This window comes from Sus scrofa, chromosome 13 (genome assembly GCF_000003025.6).
Source record: "Sus scrofa isolate TJ Tabasco breed Duroc chromosome 13, Sscrofa11.1, whole genome shotgun sequence".
In the NCBI taxonomy this organism is placed as follows: domain Eukaryota; kingdom Metazoa; phylum Chordata; class Mammalia; order Artiodactyla; family Suidae; genus Sus; species Sus scrofa.
In genome coordinates this window covers 6,860,157-6,882,984 of record NC_010455.5, presented here as the reverse complement: position 1 = coordinate 6,882,984, position 22,828 = coordinate 6,860,157, and the positions used below count along the sequence as shown (strand labels likewise).

Here is a 22,828-nt window from a genome sequence, read left to right as displayed (position 1 = left end):
CAAGGGCAGGGACCGAACCCGCAACCTCATGGTTCCTAGTCGGATTCGTTAACCACTGCGCCACGATGGGAACTCCCTAAGCAGGACTTTTAATGCACTGTGCTGGGCCAGGGATAAAACCCAAGCTGCTGCATTCAGATGCTTAACCCACTGTGACACAGTGGGAGCTCCTCAAATTGTTCTTCAAGTGGGCAACTCTATGAGGACGGTCCAATAGAATGTTTACAATGATAGAAACTCAGAATATCCACGGTCAAACACTTGGAAGAGAAGCAGATGAGGGACAAGTAAAGTGATCAGTAGGTCACTGACTGATGCATCATCAATCAGTCCATCCTTCTTTCTATCTAATCGTCTGTCGCTTGGAGTATAGCTGCCCTGGGCATCCCCAGCCTTATGAGGTAATCTTTCTATTGAATATTTAAAAGAATGGCTGGAGCTTCTATAACATGTAGAGCCAGAGAGACTTTTTGTTGCCTCATATCTCTGAGATTTCTTACAATTTCCAGTTGAATTAAAAATCACTTGGATCTCAAATTTAAAAAATTAAACAATTATAAAAAACAAAAAGAAAAAAAAATCAATTGTGTCTCTTCTCCCTTTTCCCAACCCTGCTTCAGCCCAAGTTAGAACCATAGCCCCTTCCCTTTTGTATACAATGTTCTTCTTACACAGTGTAGAATTTACTCAAGATTTGGCATTAAGGCTGGGCTGCTTGTCACTGCCCAGTTTCTCATTTTGCTCCCCATCCCCCCAACCAGGCCCCATGCCTGGTTCCTAGAACTTGCCCTCCTCCCACCTTTTTTCCTTTTTTTTTCTTTTCCCATTTTTTGCTTTTTAGGGACACACCCACAGTATATGGAGGTCCCAGGCTAGGGGTCTAATCGGAGCTATAGCTGTCAGCCTACACCACAGCTCTCGGCAACGCCAGATCCTTAACCCACTGAGCAAAGCCAGGGGTCAAACCTGCGTCTTCATGGATGCTAGTCAGATTCGTTAACCGCTGAGCCACTCCAGGAACTCCCCCACCTTTTTCTCAATCTTTCTATCATCTCCCTTAATCCTCCCTTCCTTAGCCTATCCCATCAGTAGTTCGTATTTTCTCTTATTTTTTTTTTTTTTTAAGCAAAGCAGTTCACTTCTCTGTCTAACCATGTCTGTAGGCTTCCTCATTTTTACTCAGAGACGTCAACAAGATACTCTCTTAATCCTTGATGGTTCTCCTCCTAAGAGAAATTCCTCACTTAACATTTAACATAATAAAAACCTTTCTGTCTGTGTCACCCATCCATCCCTCCGTGTATCTAATCCATCCATCCCCCTGCCAACACCTGCACATTCATCCATCCACACAACTCTCGACCACTCTGCTTTTCTCTGTATTCACCCCATGCCTCTCCACAGACCTAGAACACACTTTCTTCTCCTTACATATTTATTTTTTTAATTGAAGTATAGTTGATTTACAAAGTTGTGTTAGTTTCAGGCATACAGAAAAGTGATTCAGTTTTATTTATTTATGTTTTTGGACTTTATAGGGCTGAATCTGCGGCATATGGAGGTTTCCAGGCTAGGAATCCAATTGGAGCTGTAGCTACTGGCCTACGTCACAGCTGCAGCAATGGCAGCAACTTGGGATCCGAGCCACGTCCGTGACCTACACCACAGCTCACGGCAACACTAGATCTTTAATCTACTGATCGAGGCCAAGGATCGAACCTGTGTCCCTATGGATGCTAGTCAGATTCGTTTCCACTGAGCCACGATGGGAACTCCAGATTCAATTTCATGTATATAGAAATAAATTCTTTTTCAGATTCTTTTCCATGATAGGTTATTGCAAGATAATGAATATAGTTCCCTGTGGCTTTCTATTTTACATATAATAGTGTGTCTAGGTTAATCCCAAACTCCTAGTTTATCCCACCATTCCCCCATTCTTTTTTTTTTTTTTTTTTTTTTTTGTCTTTTTGCCTGTTCTAGGGCCGCACCCTTGGCATATGGAGGTTCCCAGGCTAGGGGTCTAGTCAGAGCTGTAGCCACCAGCCTATGCCAGAGCCACAGCAACACGGGGTCCGAGCCGCATCTGCAACCTACACCACAGCTCAGGGCAACGCCAGATCCTTAACCCATTGAGCAAGGCCAGGGATCGAACCCGCAACCTCATGGTTCCTAGTTGGATTCGCTAACCACTGAGCCACGACGGAAACTCCACACTCCTCCATTCTTAATGGGAAGCTTCTTTCAGTTTTTTATTTTTTTTATTTTTATTTATTTATTTATTTTTGGTCTGTTATCCTTTTAGGGCCGCACCCAAGGCATATGGAGGTTCCCAGGCTAGGGGTCTAATTGGAGCTGTTGCTGCCTGCTTACACCACAGCCACAGCAATGCCAGATCCGAGCCGAGTCTGCAACCTACACCACAGCTCACCACAACAATGGATCCTTAACCCACTCTGCAAGGCCAGGGATGAAACCTGCAACCTCATGGTTCCTAGTCAAATTTGTTAACCACTGAGCCACGACGGAAACTCCTTCTTTCAGTTTTTTAAGAAGAAGCTTGTGCTTTACAGAAGTAACTATCATCTGCCTTGAATTGATAAAGGGGAAATAGATAAGAGGTGCATTGCTGGGAATGAACTGTTAAAATCTTTGCTTGGGCAAAGGAAGTGCAGATAAAACCCAAGTTGAATGGAGCCAAGTGAAATCTGAGACATTTGATGAAGAAACTTGGCCAGGGGTGACATGTTCGCATATGCAAAAAATTAGGGTGGTGGTGGAAATATACCTTCAGGAAAACACACCTACTCAGAAATACTTAACACTTTATCTTATGTTTAGCTTAAATTCAGCCATACTCTCATTGTCCTGATGATAACGGTACAGATGATAATTAACCTGTGGACAATGGCAAGATTATTTCTTTTTTTTTTAAATATATATTTAATTTATTTATTTAAGTACCTTTATTTTCAGGTAATTCTTTTTTTTTTTTTTTTTTTTTTTTATCTTTTTAAGGCCGCACTCATGGCATCTGGAGGTTCCCAGGCTAGGGGTCCAATCAGAGCTACAGCTGCCGGTCTACACCACAGCTCACGGCAACGCTGGATCCTTAACCCACTAAGCAAGGCCAGGGATCAAACCTGCGTACTCATGGATACTAGTCAGGTTTGTTAACTGATGAGCCACGACAGGAACTCCAAGATTATTTCTGAAAGTTGAATGTCACAGAGCTCCTATAATTGGATGGATTGCTCACAGTGCATTGTAAAAAAGGGTATACTTGAATATGTATAGTATTTATTGTTATATTATACATCAGGATTGTTTTAGATTTGCTATTTGTTCTTACTATTTTTCTTAACTGTGTTAAGTAGTTGAAAGTAATGTTATAGCATTAGACGCATAGGCCAAATTTGAAATACATTCTGTTTCAAAAGGCTCCCCTTCTCCCCTGACGATGACCAATTCTTGCTTTTTTTTTTCCTTAGGCAGGGAAAGTTCTTCCAATTGGATACAGAGTTGCAACATGCTTGACTGAAAAACTTCCCAGGGTAAGTGCTTTCAATAAGCATTTGTGTACATAAGATGAACAACCATCAACATTCTTTTTTTTTGTCTTTTTATTTTTTAGGGCCACACCCACAGCATATGGAGGTTCCCAGGCTAGGGGTCTAATCAGACTTATAGCTGCCGGCCTACACCACAGCCACAGCAACTCTGGATCTGAGCCATGTCTGCGACTTACACCACAGCTCATGGCAATGCCAGATCCTTAACCCAATGAGCGAGGCCAGGAATTGAGCTAGTCGGATTCATTTCTGCTGCGCCACGATGGGAACTCCTCCCTCAACATTCTTTATGAAAAGCTGTGTTAATTTAATGTGATTAATTTGTATTTTTAAAAAACTGTGTTTTGAGGCCTTCTAAGTTTGTCCAAAGAAGTAAAAATTTCAGGCCTACGATTTCCGGCTCTACAAAAATCACCAGAGATTCCATTTATTTGAATAAGAAATAGTCATTTAGGGTATGCTTCCTAACCTGGATACTTCCTGGTTGTTTTTTAAATATAACTTTAAAAAAAATGTGGTTTATCGAGCTCTCGTCACATCCATGAGGACATGAGTTCGATCCCTGGCCTCACTCAGCAGATTAAGGATCTGGTGTTCCTCCAAGGTGCAGCATAGGTCACAGACATGGCTTGGATCCCACGTTGCTGTGGCTGTGGCTTAGGCTAGCATCTACAGCTCTGATTCAACCCCTAGCCTGGGAACTTCCATATGCCGTGGGTGCGGCCTTAAAAAGACAAAATGAGTTCCCTTTGTGGCTCAGTGGTTAACGAATCCGACTAGGAACCACGAGGTTGCGGGTTCGATCCTGGCCTTGCTCAGTGGGTTAAGGATCCGGCGTTGCCGTGAGCTTTGGTGTAGGTCACAGACACGGCTCGGATCTGGCCTTGCCGTGGCTCTGGCGTAGGCTGTTGGCTACAGCTCCGATTAGACCCCTAGCCTGGGACCCTCCATATGCCAAGGGAGCGGCCCTAGAAAAGACCAAAAACAAACAAACAAACAAAAAACAACAACAAAAAAAGACAAAATAAACACATAAATAAAAAATAATGTGTTTTTTTCCCATTAAAAATCAAATCAAAAATTTTAGAATGTTTGATTATTTGGGGCTGCAGTTCCCTAGGTACTTCTTACATTCTTATTGTCTTGAACAGTATTCATTGTTTGGTACAGAGCAGTCTCGCTAATATCTAATAAATTGAACTTGATAATTCTATTTTCTTGTCTCACTGTTTGTAGCTAATGACCCCACCTGAGGCAAAAAAATTTTTCAACTTCAGATATCCACCTGCTGGAGCCGAAAGAGTATTTTATGGCAGAGCAAACGACCCCCAAATCGCACCGTATTTGACACATGGGATAAGATCTAAAATTTCAATACCGGTAACTTCATTTCTATTTTCCCCTCTACTTTATTAACTTACCAAGATGAAAATGCAGGAGTTCCTGTCATGGTACAGTGGAAAAGAATCTGACTAGGAACCATGAGTTTGCAGGTTCGATCCCTGGCCTCAATCAGTGTGTTAAGGATCTGGTGTTGCCATGAGCTGGGTGTAGGTCGCAGATGTGGCTCAGATCCTGAGTTGCTGCGGCTGTGGCGTAGGCTGGCAGCTGTAGCTCCGATTAGACCCCTAGCCTGGGAACCTCCATATGCTGCAAGTGTAGCCCTAAAAAGCCCCCCCCCAAAAAAAAAAGAAAGATGAAGATGCACAAATGAAATCATCACTTCCAAGCTTCTTCTCACTCTTAATCTTGGGCAGTGGAAAAAATCCAAAAGCAGCAGTAGCCAAGAGGGTATAGAAAAATCAATGTGTTCAGCCACAGACTATATTTATTTATTCTCTCTTCAGATAATAAAAGCAGAGTTGCACTTCATCTTCTCACAGGAGACGTGCTGTCAAGGTTTTTTAATGGCCAGTGAGGACAAAGGCTGGGTGATGTGGCCTGGAGGCACTAAGGTGCACACAGGGTCTCAGCATTACCTGCTACTTATTGAGTAGACAGTCTAGGACTGGAAGACCTGATCTTATATCTGGAGGGAGTACGTGGCAATCACGTGACTCTCGTGCTTGCCATTCCCACTTTTCTGGAATCTTTGAGTTAAGTAACCAGGGAGCTGCCCTCCTAAACATTTTAGCCCCAGTGAAAAATCATGTTTAGGCATGTTTAAGCTGAGTAGCTGCAATTCTGACAGTTCATTTGAAGGTGAGCCAAGGCAATGATAATGAAATGTTTTCCCACAATAATATTCTCTTTCCCCAGCTATTGATTAGAGTTTCGGTTTTCCATTTTTGTAACTTTTGGAGTCCTCACTGTGACACAATAGGATTGGCAGCATCTCTGCAGCACCAGGACACAAGTTCAATCCCTGGCTGGCACAGTGGGTTTAAAGGATCTGGTATTGCTGCAGCTGTGGTGCAGGTTGCAGCTGCGGTTCAGATCTGATTCCTGGCCTGGTAACTCTATATGTGTGGCAAAGAACAAAACAAAAAGCAACAATAAAAACAACAACAACAACAACAACAAAAATCAAAATTTTAAACTTTTTTTGTTGTTACATCTTTGCTTTGTGTGATTTCTTTAGGCAAAGGTATTGATAAACCCACAGCCTATTACAACATTTCAACAGAAAATCAAAGATAAAAAGGAATCAGTATATTTTAGCAATCAACGGGCACCCTTAGGAAAATCTCATGATCAGACGCCAGGATTACCTAAAGGCTTGGATGTACCTAATACGACATTTGGGACAGCCATCATCAGAGGTAGTACAAATAACAGATGGGGCGGGGTGATAAAATAAGGCTTCTTTAAAAATGGGATTAAATATCCCATTGGGATTTGTTTAGTGCTGTTATAAAGGATGATTTCAGAATGAAAGATGGGGGAGTTCACACTGTGGTTCATCAGTAACAAACCTGACTAGTATCCGGCACTGCCGTGAGCTGTGGTGTAGGTCACAGATGCAGCTCAGATCTCAGGTTACTGTGGCTGTGATGTAGGCTTGCAGTTACAGCTCCCATTCGACCCCTAGCCTGGGAACTTCCATATGCCATGGGTATGGCCCTAAAAAAAAAAAAGAAAAGAAAAGAAAAAAAAAGAAAGATGGGGTCATAGCAAAAAAGTTACTCTCAGACCCAGAAGCTTAGAGCAGATGTGTATCTAGGAAGAGCTCAGAGTTTGGAGAGGATATTTCAGGGGGCAAAGTGGAGCCGGTGTGAAGACAGGAAAGGGATTCAGGGAAATTGACATTGGGGCCAACTATAGGGGCAGATGTCCCTTCCTCCAGGGCATCTATTTGTGGGTTTTATTTCCATTAATGCCTCTGATGTGTTCCTAATCTGTAACTATGACACTCTGTTTCATACAATAGACCACCTACAGATAAGTTTGGTAACTGCAGCATGCCACACTCATTCATGCACATTCACAAGTCTACCTGCACACTAACTAAACAGGCAATATCAGAGCAGATCCCACTCAGATTCTGAGAGGGACTGGAGCACATCTTTTAATGAACAACTTAGAATAGAATTAGTCACAGGCCTGAATTCTCATTGTGGCTCAGCAGGTTTCAAGCCCAACTAGTATCCAAGAGGATGAGAGTTCAATCCCTGGCCTCACTCAGTGGGTTAAGGATCCTGTGTTGCAGCAAACTGCAGCATAGGCTGCAGATGTGGCTCAAATCTAGTGTTGCTGGGCTGCAGGCCTGCAGCTGCAGCTCTGACTGACCCTTAGCCTTGGAAATTCCATATGCTGCAGGTGTGGCGGTTAAAAAAACCACCACCAACAACAAAACTGGTTACATGCCAGTATTTCTTCTGTAGCCCCAGCTCCTGGCACGTTGTTGAGTGCTTTCCTTTATATCTTCCTCACATTTATCCCCCTCACTCCCTACCCCACTAGTCTTTTCAGGCAGCTTACCCTCTCCCTCCAGGGGTCTTATTACAGGAGACCTCAAATTCCATCTTTTTTTTTCTTCATTCTGCAGAAAAATTTGCTTCTCTCTTTGTCTTTCTGAACCCATTAAGGCTTTGCTCTAGGAGTTTATCTTTTTTTCAACCAAAAGGTCCATTATATTATTTTTCTTAACATGGTAACATCCGTTCTGGAGATAAAGAATGCTTTTCTCCTAGAATAGGCAAAATCTGCTGCTGTACTTTATTGTGTCAGAGCTAAGGTTAAAATTGGTTAACATTTGAAACATGAAAAATGTCTTTTAGAACAGATAAAATATCTTTTTTTCCCCCTTTCAAATAGGATTAAAAGTTGCATTTAAGAAGATATGGCAGGGAGGGGAGGGATAAATTAGGAGTTCGGGATTAACATACACCCAACTATATAAAATAGATAACCAGCAAGGACCTAGTGTATAGCACGGGGAACTATACTCAATGTCCTGTAATGACATATAATGGAAAAGAATCTGAAAAAGAATATACACACACACATATATACATATATATATGTATCTGAGTCACCTTGCTGTACACTTGAAACATACATTGTAAGTCAACTAATTTCAATAAAATTAAAAAAAGTAGACATGGCATTGCATTATTACAGTGATTATATCATAACTGCCATCTAGGATTAGTTCATTTAATATGGAAAGTACTGTCTAGATATGCTTCATTTAAATATGTAATAGAGGAGTTCCCGTCGTGGCTCAGTGGTTAATGAATCTGACTAGGAACCATGAGGTTGCAGGTTCAATTCCTGGCCCTGCTCAGTGGGTTAAGGATCTGGCGTTGCCATGAGCTGTGGTGTAGGTTGCAGATGCGGCTTGGATCCTGTGTTGCTGTAGCTCTGGCATAGGCTGGTGGCTACAGCTCTGATTAGACCCCTAGCCTGGGAACCTCCATATGCCAAGGGTGCGGCCCTAGAACAGGCAAAAAGACAAAAATAAATAAGTAAATAAATATGTAATAGAAAGAATGTTCCAAAACGTGTATGTGCGTATTAAAAGGTGTAATGGGTTCCTACATCAAAAAGAAGCATGGTCTTATAGGATTTTTTGAGTAGGATCACACGGTGTTCTTAACTGTTTGCTTTACAGACTCCACTTCTTGTCAGAAATTCCCAAAAAAGAAAACGTCTTAATGCATTATGTTGTTAGGTAGAAAGAGAAGGGTGAAATTATAAATGGAATTATACCTAAAAATCATTACGTACAACAATAAAAACAAAAATAATTTTCTGTATGTAAAATCGGGGCCACTTGTCCTGGGAAAGCAGCTGTTTAATTTTTTTTTTTTTTTTTTTTGGTGTTTTTGCTATTTCTTTGGGCCGCTCCTGTGGCATAGGGAGGTTCCCAGGCTAAGGGTCGAATCGGAGCTATAGCCACTGGCCTACACCAGCGCCACAGCAACGCGGAATCCGAGCCGCGTCTGCAACCTACACCACAGCTCACGGCAACGCTGGATCGTTAACCCACTGAGCAAGGTCAGGGACCGAACCCGCAACCTCATGGTTCCTAGTCGGATTCGTTAACCACTGCGCCATGACGGGAACTCCCTGGAAAGCAGCTGTTTAACAAATATCTTCTAGCTCTAGGATTGGGACCAGTAGGAGGGAGAATTTCTTCCTGATCCCAGTGATTTCCCTGCAACTTCTGGCTACTTTTTTTTTTTTTTTTCTTCTTCCAAAGTATATAATATATATTTAACAGCACATAAGAAGACACCACTTGAGCTTCTCTTGTAGCCAACAGGAAGTATTTTCACATATAAAATTAAAAATTTTAACTTTTAAATCATTAATATTTTTAAACATAATGCAGACTTAAAAATTGTTCAACATTAACCCATGACCCCACCCCTAGCACAAAAATCCATCCCAAATCCAGAAGTCACAGTTTACTGGCTACTTTTAAGATGGATATTCACATCAAAACATATTCAGTCTGTGTGCTCCTTGTCTACAGCTGCTAAAATTTGCATCAAGTCTTCCCCACAGGGCATCAGGGTTTCTGAAACTAATTTGTGATTCAAATTTGCCTAGATCATCTTGCCAAGTCTGGAGCAATGTAAAATAAAAATTATCCTGAGATGCTCAGAATCGAGAATTTAACTGGGCTGGGAATACAGCTCAGGACAATGAAAGCGATTAACCCATTCGGAGTTCTGACATTCTTCAGAATTCTAAGGAGTGAGCCAGCTCAAGAGTGTGGTGGAGGAGGGGTCCTTAAGACAGTGATGCCTAGGTTGCTCCTGTCTTTCATAAAAAATCTCTATGTATGTCGGCTTTGGGAGCTTATGCAATCAGTGTACCTAGTCTGTCATTTGCTCTAGTCAATTTAAATATGTTATAAATATAAATAAGCAATGAGGTCCTACTGTAGAGTACAGGGAACTATATCCAGTCTCTTGTAATAGCACATGATGGAAGATAAGATGAGAAAAAGAATGTATGTATATTATATGACTGGGTCACTTTGCTGTACAGAAATTTACAGAACATTGTAAATCAACTATCCTTTAATAAAACATTGTAAAAATGTTATAAATAGAAGAAAAATATCTTAAAACTGATTTCCTTAATTCTTCCTTCAGAATTATCCCTTGGAGATGTGGTGAACCCACCAAAACCCTACGAAGAAGTATTTGAAGAAGGACAGGCAGGGCATGATCTGTATGTTGTTTCTCACAATGATTATTTTGTGGGTAAGTGTCCTCCAGTGTAAAACAGGCCTGAGGTTACAGACCTCAGATTTGTGAAGAGGAATAAAGGAGATAATGTGCTTAAAGTTTAAATGCCTGGTGACCAATAAATCATAACTTATTGCTTATGAGGTTACAAGCCCTGATAGCCAGAAACACATATGCATTTTGTGTATAAAATGTAGAAAAATATGTATCATTAAAACAAAAAAAATTGCTTAGTAAGGTTAAATGTTAGGTAGTCTAATCTTTTTTTAATGGCTTTAGGCTTAAAAATAACATTTGGATTCAAATATCAGCATTATTCTAAGTGCTTAGCTTTTTATGAGGAATATCAGATAGTGGACAAGTGCAGAAAATTTCAAATCAGATCAGGTTCAAGTCCTAGCTTGTCCATTTATTATCTTTTACACCTTGAATATTTTATCGTCATCTATTTTAATTTCTTAAATGGGGGTAATAATATTGTGAGATTGAAGTGAATGTCTGCAAAATGCTTAGCACAGTGCCTGGAACACAGCAAAGGCTCAATAATTATTATTATTACTGTTCTTCTTATTAAGTGATTTTCAAAGTAGTCTATTATTAGAATTATTCTATAGCATAATTAAAAGGCATTGGATGGAGTTTCCGTCGTGGCTCAGTGGTTAACGAATCCGACTAGGAACAATGAGGTTGCAGGTTTGATCCCTGGCCTTGCTCAATGGGTTAAGGATCCGGTGTTGCCATGACCTGTGGTGTAGGTTGCTGATGCGGCTCGGATCCCGTGTTGCTGCGGCTCTGGCATAGGCCAGTGACTACAGCTCCGAATCAACCCCTAGCTTGGGAACCTCCATATGCCAAGGGAGCAGCCCAAGAAATGGCAAAAAAAATAAGTAAGTAAATAAAAAGGCATTGGATGTTTGATTGTTGATGTGTTGATGCTAAGTCGAATCATTATCTAAGAGAGGATTGAGAAAACTGATTCAGGCCCTGGGAGAGCCCATGGATTGGGCATGATCCATGAACTAATCTGCATTAGTTAGAAGCAAGACTAGCCCTTTACTGCAGCACAAAGCCCTTCTCTCCCTTGCTCCCTTTTTATTTCTTTACTTTTCTTCTCCTGGTCCTTCCATATCATGCTCCTTCTTGTACGCTTCCTCCTAAACTTAGAATCATTCCTAGGGCTTCTCTCCTGTGCCCTCTGCTCCCCTGTGTGGAATCTGCCCTTCCCTTCTTTTGTGACCAGTCTCTGCTGGGTCCTCACACATCCCAGTATGATCCTGTTCCCGAGACCATTTCCATCTTCTCTTCCAGATTTTGGCTGCTTCCACCCACTTGGTCATCCCGCTGGCCTTGGGAAGACTTCTCGCTGTATCTCCCCCATCTCTACTTCCCTAGCCCTCTTCCTGCCTTCATTTCCTCCCTCTAGCTTCCTCCTTCCATCTCTCCCTCTCTTGTGAAAATGTTTTATTTGTTTTTGCAAAAATTTAGCATTTATTGCACAATCTAATCCAATGCCATCTAGTTGCTTTAAGAAAGAACTATATCAATGAATATAGACAACTTTTTTAACTCAATGAATTTTATTACATTTATAGTTGTACAACAATCATCATAACCCAATTTTATAGCATTTCCATCCCAAATCTACAGTCCCTCCCCAACCCCTAACCTGTTATAGACATTTTTTAATGAGACATCTTACATGTATTGAGCAATTGGAGGAAAAATAGTGTGGATTTTTAAAAATATATTTAGAAGATCTCTAATGGACTATAACATGACTTTACTACTCTACTTTCATTTGCTGATTTTTGCAGAAGTTTCACTAGCCTCTTGAAAAGGAATAGAATCCAATTCTTTATTTTTATTTTTTCTCATTAATGAAGCACTTTTTTTTTTACCATAAAATATGTCATACATTGTAGAGAATGTATATATCATGTAAAAAATGAAGAAAAAGAAAATGTAGGGGTTCCTGTCGTGGTGCAGTGGAAATGAATCTGACTAGGAACCAGGAGGTTGCGGTTGGATCCCTGGCCTCACTCAGTGGGTTAAGGATCCTTGGTTGCTGTGGCTGTGGTGTAGGCTGGCAGCTGTAGCTCCGATTCATCCTCTAGCCTGGGAACCTCTATATGCCACAGGTGCGGCCCTAAAAAGACAAAAAAAAAAAAAAAAAAAAAAAAGGTAAATGTAACCTTGAAATCCCATTAGTCAGAGATAACTACAGTTGATATGTTGAACACATTTCTTTTCTTTTTTTCTTTTTTTTTTGTCATTTCTTGGGCCACTCCCACAGCATGTGGAGGTTCCCAGGCTAGGGGTCCAATCGCAGCTCACGGCAACACCGGAACCCCGACCCACTGAGCGAGGCCAGGGATCGAACCCACAACCTCATGGTTCCTAGTCAGATTTGTTAACCACTGTGCCACGATGGGAACTCCTTTTTTTTTTTTTTTGAACACATTTCTAACCCCCAACCTCTGAGCTTTCTACTTTCAGTTAAGTGTGGTAATGACCTCCATGCTTTTGAGGAACATGCTATATACATTTAAATTTTTTAACTTACAACAATATCTCAAGGACACCATTCAATAACGATAACAACCTTTTATTTTTTTATTTATTTTTTGTCTTTTTGTCCTTTCCAGGACCAAACCCACGGCATATGGAGGTTTCCAGGCTAGGGGTCCAATCGGAGCTGCAGCTGCCAACCTATGCCAGAGCCACAGCACGCGGGATCCCAGCCGCATCTGTGACCTACACCACAGCTTATGGCAACGCTGGATCCTTAACCCACTGAGCGAGGCCAGGGATTGAACCCACAACCTCATGGTTCCTAGTCGGATTCATTAACCACCAAGCCACAACAGGAACTCTATTAATAACAACCTTTTAAAAATATACTTAGGAGTTCCCCTCAGTGGGTTAAGGATCTGGTGTTGCCTGTGAGCTGTGGTGTAGGTCACAGACGTGGCTCAGATCCCTCGTTGCTGTGGCTCTGGAGTAGGCCCGCTGCTACAGCTCCGATTGGACTCCTAGCCTGGGAACCTCCGTATGCCACAGGTGCGGCTCTAGAAAAGACGAAAATAATTAAATAAATAAATAAAATACACTTAAATTACTACCGAAGTAATAGATATTTCTTGTATAAAATATAGGCTCTATAGAAATATATAAAACACAAAGAAAATCTCCTACAGTTGTCAGTCTGCCACAGATGATACTTTCATATATGTTTTTCTTTGCTCATTCGTAGATGAATACGTGTGTGTTTTGCTCCCCGCTATACATGCATTTTTTTTCCCTATTTGCTTCTCCCTGATTGTAGTAAATATCTTAGCTGTCTTTTCAGGTCAGTATCAATATTGTATTGTTTATATATCTTTATGAACGTGATCTGTTTCCTTAGGATACATTCCTAGATTTCTGAATACTTGAAAATTTCACTCTTGGAGCTGAACTGTCACCTGAATAGCAGCCCCAATTTGTCCTCACACCTACGATGCATGAAAATTTCCCTTTCCTCTGCATCCTCTCCAATAGCAAGCTTTGCCAATCTTTATTTTTGCTTAACTGAGAGACAAATTGTGACTGCACCCAAATTATGATTGTTACTGTTTTCATTCACATTATTTGGGTTACTGCTGAGGCTAAATATCTTTTCCCTATTGTTTCATAACCTATTAGCAGATCTCTAGTTTCAGTCTTACTTTCTTACCTATACATAGAACGCTAATACCAACCACATCATGACCTGAAAAAAGTACAGGATTAGATCTTAAATCTAAAGACCTCCCTGTTGGGTTCTCAGCCCTCTACCACCCTTTTAATGTCTCTGATATAGGTAATTATAAAGAGTGTGAGGGTTGTAATGAAAATCTCAGTGAGAGCAGGTATAAACACACCAACCTCTCAAATCTTAGCATAGTGCAAAGCACCACTGGGTTCCCAAAGCATTGCCATACCTCCCCCCGATCTTCAGGGTTTCCTTAACATTGATGGGGACAATTTTTCATCATTTATATTTGTCTTTCTCTTACATCATTTTTCTACTTAATTTCCAAATAGTAACATAAGGAAATCTTGTCCCACCACTTCCCAGCTTGTATGGGAAAATGCTTCTCTCATCTGTAGCTAGATCTGTGCAATTCCTGGCACTGTTGTGGTTTCATTCTTTTTCCCACTCTCATTTTCATTTACAATGAAACCATAATGTTCTTTTTTGCAAGATAAGGTTATTAGTGTTGCTTAAGTCAGAAGGCTTCCTTTTTTTTTTTTTTTTTTCTCCCCATAGGAGAAGCAAAGAACCGAAAGTATAACCCATCAAGTTTCCATAGGTTTAACTTGTATGGAGTCCCAACACCCCATACAAATGATGGACGAAACATGGCAAAAACTTTACATTGGCTTCATGAACTACAAATGTAAGTTTAAGTATACTGTGTCTTGGAATGAGTGTTGGATATATGGCATATGGACTTAAAGAAAAGTTTATTTATTGCCGTGGCATGGTTCAAAAATAAAAATAACATAAAAAGATACACGGTGATATGTCTTCCAAACTGTCAAGTTCCCCCAGAGATAACCATAATATGGTTGTGTGTGTGTGCACGATTCTAAAGTTACTTCATGCCCAGATGTCCAAAAGGCACATGAAGAGATGCTCATCATCGCTAATTATTATAGAAATGCAAATCTGGAGTTATCATCGTGGCGCAGTGGTTAATGAATTCGACCAGGAACCATGAGGTTGCAGGTTTGATCCCTGGCCTTGCTCAGTGGGTTAAGGATCTGGCATTGCCGTGAACTGCGGTGTAGGTTGCAGATGCGGCTCGGATCCCGCATTGCTGTGGCTCTGGTGTAGGCCAGCAGCTACAGCTCTAATTCAACCCCAAGCCTAGGAACCTCCATATGCTGTGGAAAGCGGCCCTAGAAAAAGCCAAAAAAAAAAAAAAAAGAAACACAAATCAAAACTACAATGAGGTATCATCTCATACCCATCAGAACAGCCACCATAAAAAAATCTACAAATAATAAACGCTGGAGAAGTTGTGAAGGAAAAGACTACGCTGTTGGTGAGAATGTTAATTGGTGCAGACACTATGGAAAACAGTATAGAGGTTTCATACAAAATTAAAAATAGAGTTACCATATGATCCAGCAATTCCACTTCTGGGCATACGTCCAAAGAAAACTCTAATTTGAAAAGAAATATTTACCCCAATGTTCATAGCAGCACCATTTACAATAGCCAAAGTATGAAAACAACCTAAATATCCATTGATGGATGAATGGATAAAGATGTGTATATACTCACAATGGAATATTACCCAGCCATTGAAAAAGAATGAAAATATGCCGTATGCAGAGACATGGATGGATCTAGAGACTACCATACTAAGTCAAACAAGTCAAAGACGAGTATCATGTGATAGCACTTACAGGTGGAATCTAAAATATGACACAAACGTACCTATCTACAAAACAGAAACTGACTTACAGACATAGAGAACAGACTTGGGGTCGTCAAGGGGAGAGGGGAAGGATTAGGAGTTTGGGATTATCAGGTGCAACCTATTATATATACAATGGATAAACAATAAGGTCCTACTGTATAAAACAGGGAACTATATTCAACATCCTATGACAAACCTTAATAGAAAAGAATATGAAAATATATATATGACTGAATCACTTTGCTGTATAGCAGAAATTAACACAACATTGTAAATCTAACTATACTTCAATAAATTAAAAAAAAAACAGTTACTTCATGCCTTTTCAGCAAATCTGAAGACATACATGAGTGTTTTTAATCTATGGGATCAACAGTGCTATGTTTCTTAAAGATGGCAGACTTTCAAATCTTTACAAACACAATTGCGTCATATATAATTGAACTGTCATTTATCGTTCAGCTTCTTTTAATAGTTATTTGGGCACCTGAGTGTCTGACTTAACTCTTGCTAACTGTGACCTTTTTATGCTTGCATTCTATATACTACTACTTTCCTAAAAAATTGAAATGATTCCTTAGTTTTTCATTTCCTGTCTTTTTTTTTTTATATCTAAGGCAACAAATATTGGGAGATTACTCATAAAAATCCCTATTACTTAACTATGCTTAAAAAATCAGAAGATTGAAAATGCTGGGGTAGAAGTTCCTGTCGTGGCTCAGCAGGTTAAGAACCTGACACAGTGTCTGTAAGGATGTGGGTTTGATCCCTGGCCTTGCTCAATGGGTTAATGCAAGCTGTTGATGCAAGCTGCGGCACAGGTCACAGATGCAACTGTATCTGGTGTTGCTGTGGCTGTGGCTGTGGCTGTGGTGTAGGCCAGCAGCTGTAGCTCCAATTTGACCCCTATCCCAGGAGCTTACATGTGCTGCAGGTGCAGCAGTAAAATGAAAAAACAAACAAACAAACTGAAAACAAAAAACTTGGGTAGTGAGTTGAATGGTGGCCTCCAAAGATGTCCATGTTCTGATTCCCAGACTATAGGTATATTATCTTCTATAAGAACAGGGTCTCTGTAAATGCAATTAAGTTAAAGATTTTGAGATGAAGAGATCATTTCCTAGATATGTGGGTGGGCCCTAAATCCAATGACAAGTGTCCTTGTAAGGGAAAGGCAGAGGGAGAAAACACACAGAGAAGGTGAAGGTAAGATAGGAACAGACTGGAATAATACAGCTTCAAGCCAAGAAGGCCAAACAATGCCAACAGCTTCCAGAATTGGAAGAAGCAATGAATAGATTCTCCCCTAGACCCTTTGGAGGGAATGCAGCCTTGCTGTCACCTTGATCTCAGAATACTGGTTCCTAGAACTGTGAGAGAATACATTTCTGGGTTTTGTTTGTTTGTTTGTTTGTTTTGTTGTTGTTGTTGTCGTCGTCGTTTTTTTGTTTTGTTTTGTTTTGTTTTTGGCTGTTCCTGTAGCATGGCAGAAATTCCCTGGCCAGGGGCTGAACCTGTGCCACAGCAGTGACAACACTGGGTCCTTAACTCACTGAGCTACCAGGGAACTCCCATTTCTGTTGTTTCAAGCCACAAGTTTGTGGTAATTTGTTCTAGCAACCACAGAAATGAATATACTGGGCCTGCATTGCTATCCCTCAATGGTGAGTTTGTTTTGCCCTCTGCCATCTTTAAATTATACACTGACCCTCCAAGTTTCCATAGGCCTCAGAGTGCACACAAAGCTTGCATTCCCACAGGTATCCCTGTCTGGTCGCTGATATAACAGCTCCCAGTTACAGAGGCAAAGTGCTAAGTACTTTATATGTTAATAACTTAATCCTACCAACTCCATGAGGTAGGTGTACTATAATTTTTATCCTTTCCATTTTACAGATGAAGAAACTGAGGTACAGGGACATTATATCATTTGCCCAGGATCATGCAGCTAAGTATAGGGGTAGGAATGAAATCCTGGCAGTGTGTCTCCAGAGGCTGTCCTTAACCACTCCCCCAGGTTCACAGGCACTTCATTCTGTGATTGCAGGCCTGAAATACTGATTTCCATTCTTCTTCCACATATCTCTTGTTGTATGTGTTTCTGATACTTGAATTCAAAACAAATAATGATATCACACAAACACAGAAGAAATTCCTACAATATTATAGTAAGCCCATATGAGATGGTTTTCTTTAGGGTATAGAAGAGCTCATATTAATGAATATTGAAAATAAATATTCATTAATTTATCATTATTAAAGCGGTTTATTCATACATAAAGGAAAATATGAAGAAATTACAAATATTTCACTGTACATACTTATAATTAAATATAGTATGGAAACTGATAGTTAAAGAGAGATGACAAACATGGTTTATCCATTCCTGAAAATTTAGAAATATCAACCTGCCATCAATATATAAAAAATATAAAATAAACCCATTCACAACGTAGTCTTTAAGAAGGTCCCAAGAGCAGAGCCTTTGAGTCATTAACAAGGACATTAAAAAAATTTTTTTTTCAGGGCTGCACCTGCTGTTTATGGAAGTTCCCAGACTAGGGGTCGAATTGGAGCTGCAGCTGCCAGCCTATGGCACAGCCATAGCAGCTTGGGATCTGAGCCTTGTCTGTGACCTACACCACAGCTTATGGCAACACTGGATTCTTAACCCACTGAGTGAGGCCAGGGATTGAACCCACATCTTCATGGATACTAGTCAGATTCGTTCCTGCTGCACCACAATGGGAACTCTAACAAGGACATATTTATCAGTGCTTTGGGATAGTCATAGAAAAACACACCAAATTTATAAAAGCAAGCAATTTGCAGGATACATTTCCTGCCAACTTTTCTCTGCCCCCAAGGAAACTTCATTTATGGTGCAATGTTTTCTTTGATCATACTTTCTGTATTTCAAAACTTAGTTGGAAAATTATTGCTGAAATAGTAGAGGTGCTTTATTCCCTCGGTTTATTGAATTTCAAAAAGAATTCACTACTTCATTCTTCAGTGTGATTGTTATTATAAACCTAGAATAAAGCATGTTTGTATCTCAATTTTTTTGTTCCTATTTTCTTCTCTTTTTTTAAAATTTATTTTTTAATTGATTTACAATGTTGTGTTAATTTTAGGTGTACAGCAAAGTGAGTCAGTTATACATACATACATATATATGTATAAATGTGTTTTTCAGATTCTTTTCCATTATAGATTATTACAAGATATTAAATATAGTTTCCTGTGCTATACAGTGGGTCCTTTTTGTCTATCTAGTTTATATGTAGTAGTGTGTATATGTTAGTCTCAAACTCCCAATTTATCCCTTCCCTTTGGTAACCATAAGTTTTCCTTCTATGTCTATAAGACTATTTGTATTTTGTTTACATCTCAATTTGATATGCACCATTTTAACATAAATTTAGTTTGCTCCTAACTTTGAAGGGATATATTTTCTCCATAAAACTACTTCTGTCTATCTTGTTTATGACCTTTGGTCTGAAGAATCAGTTAGAATCTCAAAATGGTAGGCAGTGTGTGTGTGTGTTTGAAAGAAAAAATTCACTTGCACACAGAAGACTTTACTCTGAATTGGTTAGTGAGTACTGTGAGGTGTGTAATGATGTTACAGTTGTTGATACTCTGACATACATGGCTGCTCACAAACACTTCCTGATTCTTTCGGAAACATAATCCAGGCATTTTGAGGCTGAAAAGTGTAGGCTCTATCACTTAGAATCTCTCCCCTTATCATCGCTGCATGTTCCTAATTACACCCCTTGGAGCTGATTTTTACTTTTTAAAATTATTTTTTAAGCTTCTCTGTCATTTTTAAAATATAATAAAAGCATATTTTTAGTCAAAAAAAGGTAAAAAAAAAAAAGACCCCTCAGTTTATGTCCTTAGTTGATAATTGTTGAAGAAATACATTTAAAAACATAAATGAGTTTCTTGTATTTTCTTGTTTTTTTTGTTTCATTTTGTTTCACATTGACTATCAATTGCTTATACCAATGGTTCTCAAACTTTTGGAGCTGGTTTTTAGATTGTCAACTTTATGTGTCCAAATTACAGCTCAAACTGCCACTGATTTATTGTGATTTTCTCCACATTGTTCTTTTTTCCCTTTTTTGAACTAACGGGAAGTAAATGAAGAAATAAGAGATAAATTACTTTATATTTCATCTTTCGTTTTCTCCACAGAGTGTCACTCTTCTCCAGAAATTTATTCAGTTTCATATTTCTACAGAACAGGAAATAGTTTTAAAAGCAAATGGAGTTTAAGAATTTAATGTTCATTGTGTTTAGTCTTAGCAAAACAATAGAGAATTTATTAATTTTAGTGTTATTAAATAGTGGTGCAATTTTACTGTTCTCAAAAGAAATCTTATTTAATCACAGTGATAGAAGTGATGAAATTATATTACAGAAAATTGGCAAAATAAAATCACCCATAATCCTGTCACCTTAATTCAACTGTTATTATCTTTTTAGTCTATTTCTTCCTAGTGTGGCTTCCTGTGTATAGCTTTAATCAGAGTGCAATCCCATTTTATATCCCACCTTTTCACTAAACATGAAATAATTTTATATTGCTGTGTATTCTTAATAACCAACATTTAGAATGAGCACAGAGTATGTTCTTGCTAATGTGACATAATTAATCACTCTCTATGACTGGACATTTAGATTGTTTTCTTTTTTTCCAAAATAGTCAATGAGGCTATAAGCATTTTTAGAAAAATAACTTTTTCACATTTTTAATTATGTGCATTATCTCCTTATGATTGGTTTCTAGATGTAGAGAAAAGAGGGTGAACATTTTTATGCTTTTTGAATCATGTTACCAAATTATTTCCAAAAGGATTAGAGCAATTTGCACCAGCAATCTCTAAGTGTTTTACCATACTTTTTGCCAAAGTTAAATATTCTCTATTTACTTATGTGCTATATTAAAAGTGATGTTTTGTTGTTCTTTTATATTTCTTTTATTACTGGAGAGTATCAGAATTTCTCCACATATTTGCCTACCAGATGTGAGTTATTTGTTTATATCCTTTGTTCACTTAATTCTTTGATGCTTAATTTTCTTTTAGCAACTTTAGGAGTTGCATTTATAGTAATGATGTTAACACTGGTTTTGTTTACTGTAAAATTTTGTGTCTGCTTGTCTTATTCTTTAATCAAAATGTTCTATTCTAAACGTATCTTTATAATAGAATAAATATGATAGAAGGATACATAAGGCTTTCTTTTCAACATATTATCTCTTTTGAAGCTGGATTTATTTATTTATTTATTTGCTTTTTAGGGCCGCACCCGAGGCATATGGAAGTTCCCAGACAAGGGGTCCAATCGGAGTTACAGCTGATGGCCTACGCCACAGCCACAGCAACGTGGGATCCAAGCCGTGTCTTCTAACCACACCACAGCTCACAGCCACGCCACCAGATCCCCAGCCCACTGAGTGAGGCCAGGAGTCAAATCCTCATCTTCAAAGATACCAGTTGGATTCATTTCCTCTGTGCCACAATGGGAACTCCCTGGATTTATTTTTTGATGGATCAAGTGATACAATGGTACACCTCACCAAATGTATGTTTGGTAGCCATGAATACTTTAGGTAACAGAGATACCTGACAATTTTCTAATTTTATAGGAAAAGAGGAGCAAAGATTGAATCCAAGAGAGCTGATGATTTCAAAGAAAAATTTCAACATAAACTTGGAAGAGTCCTAGATCCGTAAGTCAGTGATTAATTTAGGATTGATATATATATATTTTTTTGTCTTTTTGCCTTTTCTAGGGCCGCTTCCCATGGCATATGTGGGTTCCCAGGCTAGGGGTCTAATCAGAGCTGTAGCTGCCAGCCTATACCATAGCCACAGCAATGCGGGATCCAAGCCGCGTCTGCAACCTACACCACAGCTCTTGGCAACGCCAGATCCTTAACCCACTGAGCAAGGCCAGGGATCGAACCCACAACCTCATGGTTCCTAGTCGGATTCGTTAACCACTTAGCCATGGTGGGAACTCCTGATAATGTTTTTTGGATCAAATTTTAAAAAAACTCTTGTGGTAAATTTTGGCCTGTGTTCTATGAGATTCTACCTATTAAGAATATTCCTTTTGTCTTAATAAGGGAACTCTGTTAGCCTCTATCGAGTTTGAGGTTCCAGGAAAGTGCTGAGCCCTCCAAAATGGAGAGGGTATTTGAAGAAGAGGGAGGATGAATTTTGTACAAAGCGTTATTTCTGGGATATTAGAAATTTCATTTTTTTTCTCTCTTCCCTGTCTCTCTGCATGTGCCTCTCTATCTATCTATCTGGACAAAAGGAATTTATTTGTAAACAAAGGCATATATATATATTTACAGTGTATATCTCTGATACACATATATTTACTGTGATATCTCTGATATTATCTGTGATATTTATTTATAAACAAATAAATATATATATATATATTTAGCATGATATCTCCATATATGTAAGTAATCATCTGCACATACAAAACTTTCAGAAGTTCCCGACATGGCTCAGTGGAAACAAATCTGACTAGTATCCATGAGGATGCGGGTTTGATCCCTGACCTTGCTCAGCGGATTAAGGATTTGGCGTTTCCGTGAGCTGTGGTGTAGGTTACAGGTGCGGCTAGGATCCCGCGTTGTTGTGGCTGTGGTGTAGGCCAGCAGCTGCAGCTCCAATTTGACCCCATCGATTTGCCGCAAATGCGGCCCTAAAAAGCAAAACAAACAAACAAACAAAAAAAACCTTTCAGTGAGGCCTATATTCTAGAACGTACGGAGAGACTGCTTTATTTTCTATTTCCCTTATTAATTTTTCTTTTTATTTTCCGTGGTGACATTTGCTGTTTTCCATCACCCAGGACCCATCTATATCTATGTCTATATCTAGATATATATTTACTTCCGTAATTCTGTCTTGAATATGCTCTGCTTTTTTTCTTTTTCAGTCTGGGCGACTGAAAGCAGGTGAAAGCACTCAGCCATTGCTAATGCAAGTGGAAGATTAGACAAAAGATCTATTGGAGAACTTCTGTTTGATCTTCATAGTTTGGTTATAGGAGAAAATATAGGCGATTAAAAACATATGACAAACACCTTTTAAATTCCAGGGATGCCGTGTGGTGGGTA

The 22,828-nt window shown here is 39.3% G+C and overlaps 1 protein-coding gene across 1 annotated transcript in view; it reads left to right on the top strand.

Moving 5' to 3' along the window:
- The window catches only part of EFHB (EF-hand domain family member B), a 72,741-nt gene that overhangs the window by 15,779 nt on the left and 34,134 nt on the right, over positions 1-22,828 (top strand). The window contains exons 2-7 of the mRNA XM_003132069.4: positions 3,492-3,554; positions 4,809-4,952; positions 6,154-6,334; positions 10,124-10,234; positions 14,511-14,640; positions 21,332-21,415. Of these exons, the coding sequence (XP_003132117.2) occupies positions 3,492-3,554; positions 4,809-4,952; positions 6,154-6,334; positions 10,124-10,234; positions 14,511-14,640; positions 21,332-21,415 (713 nt within the window). The remainder of the gene's footprint in view (positions 1-3,491; positions 3,555-4,808; positions 4,953-6,153; positions 6,335-10,123; positions 10,235-14,510; positions 14,641-21,331; positions 21,416-22,828) is intronic.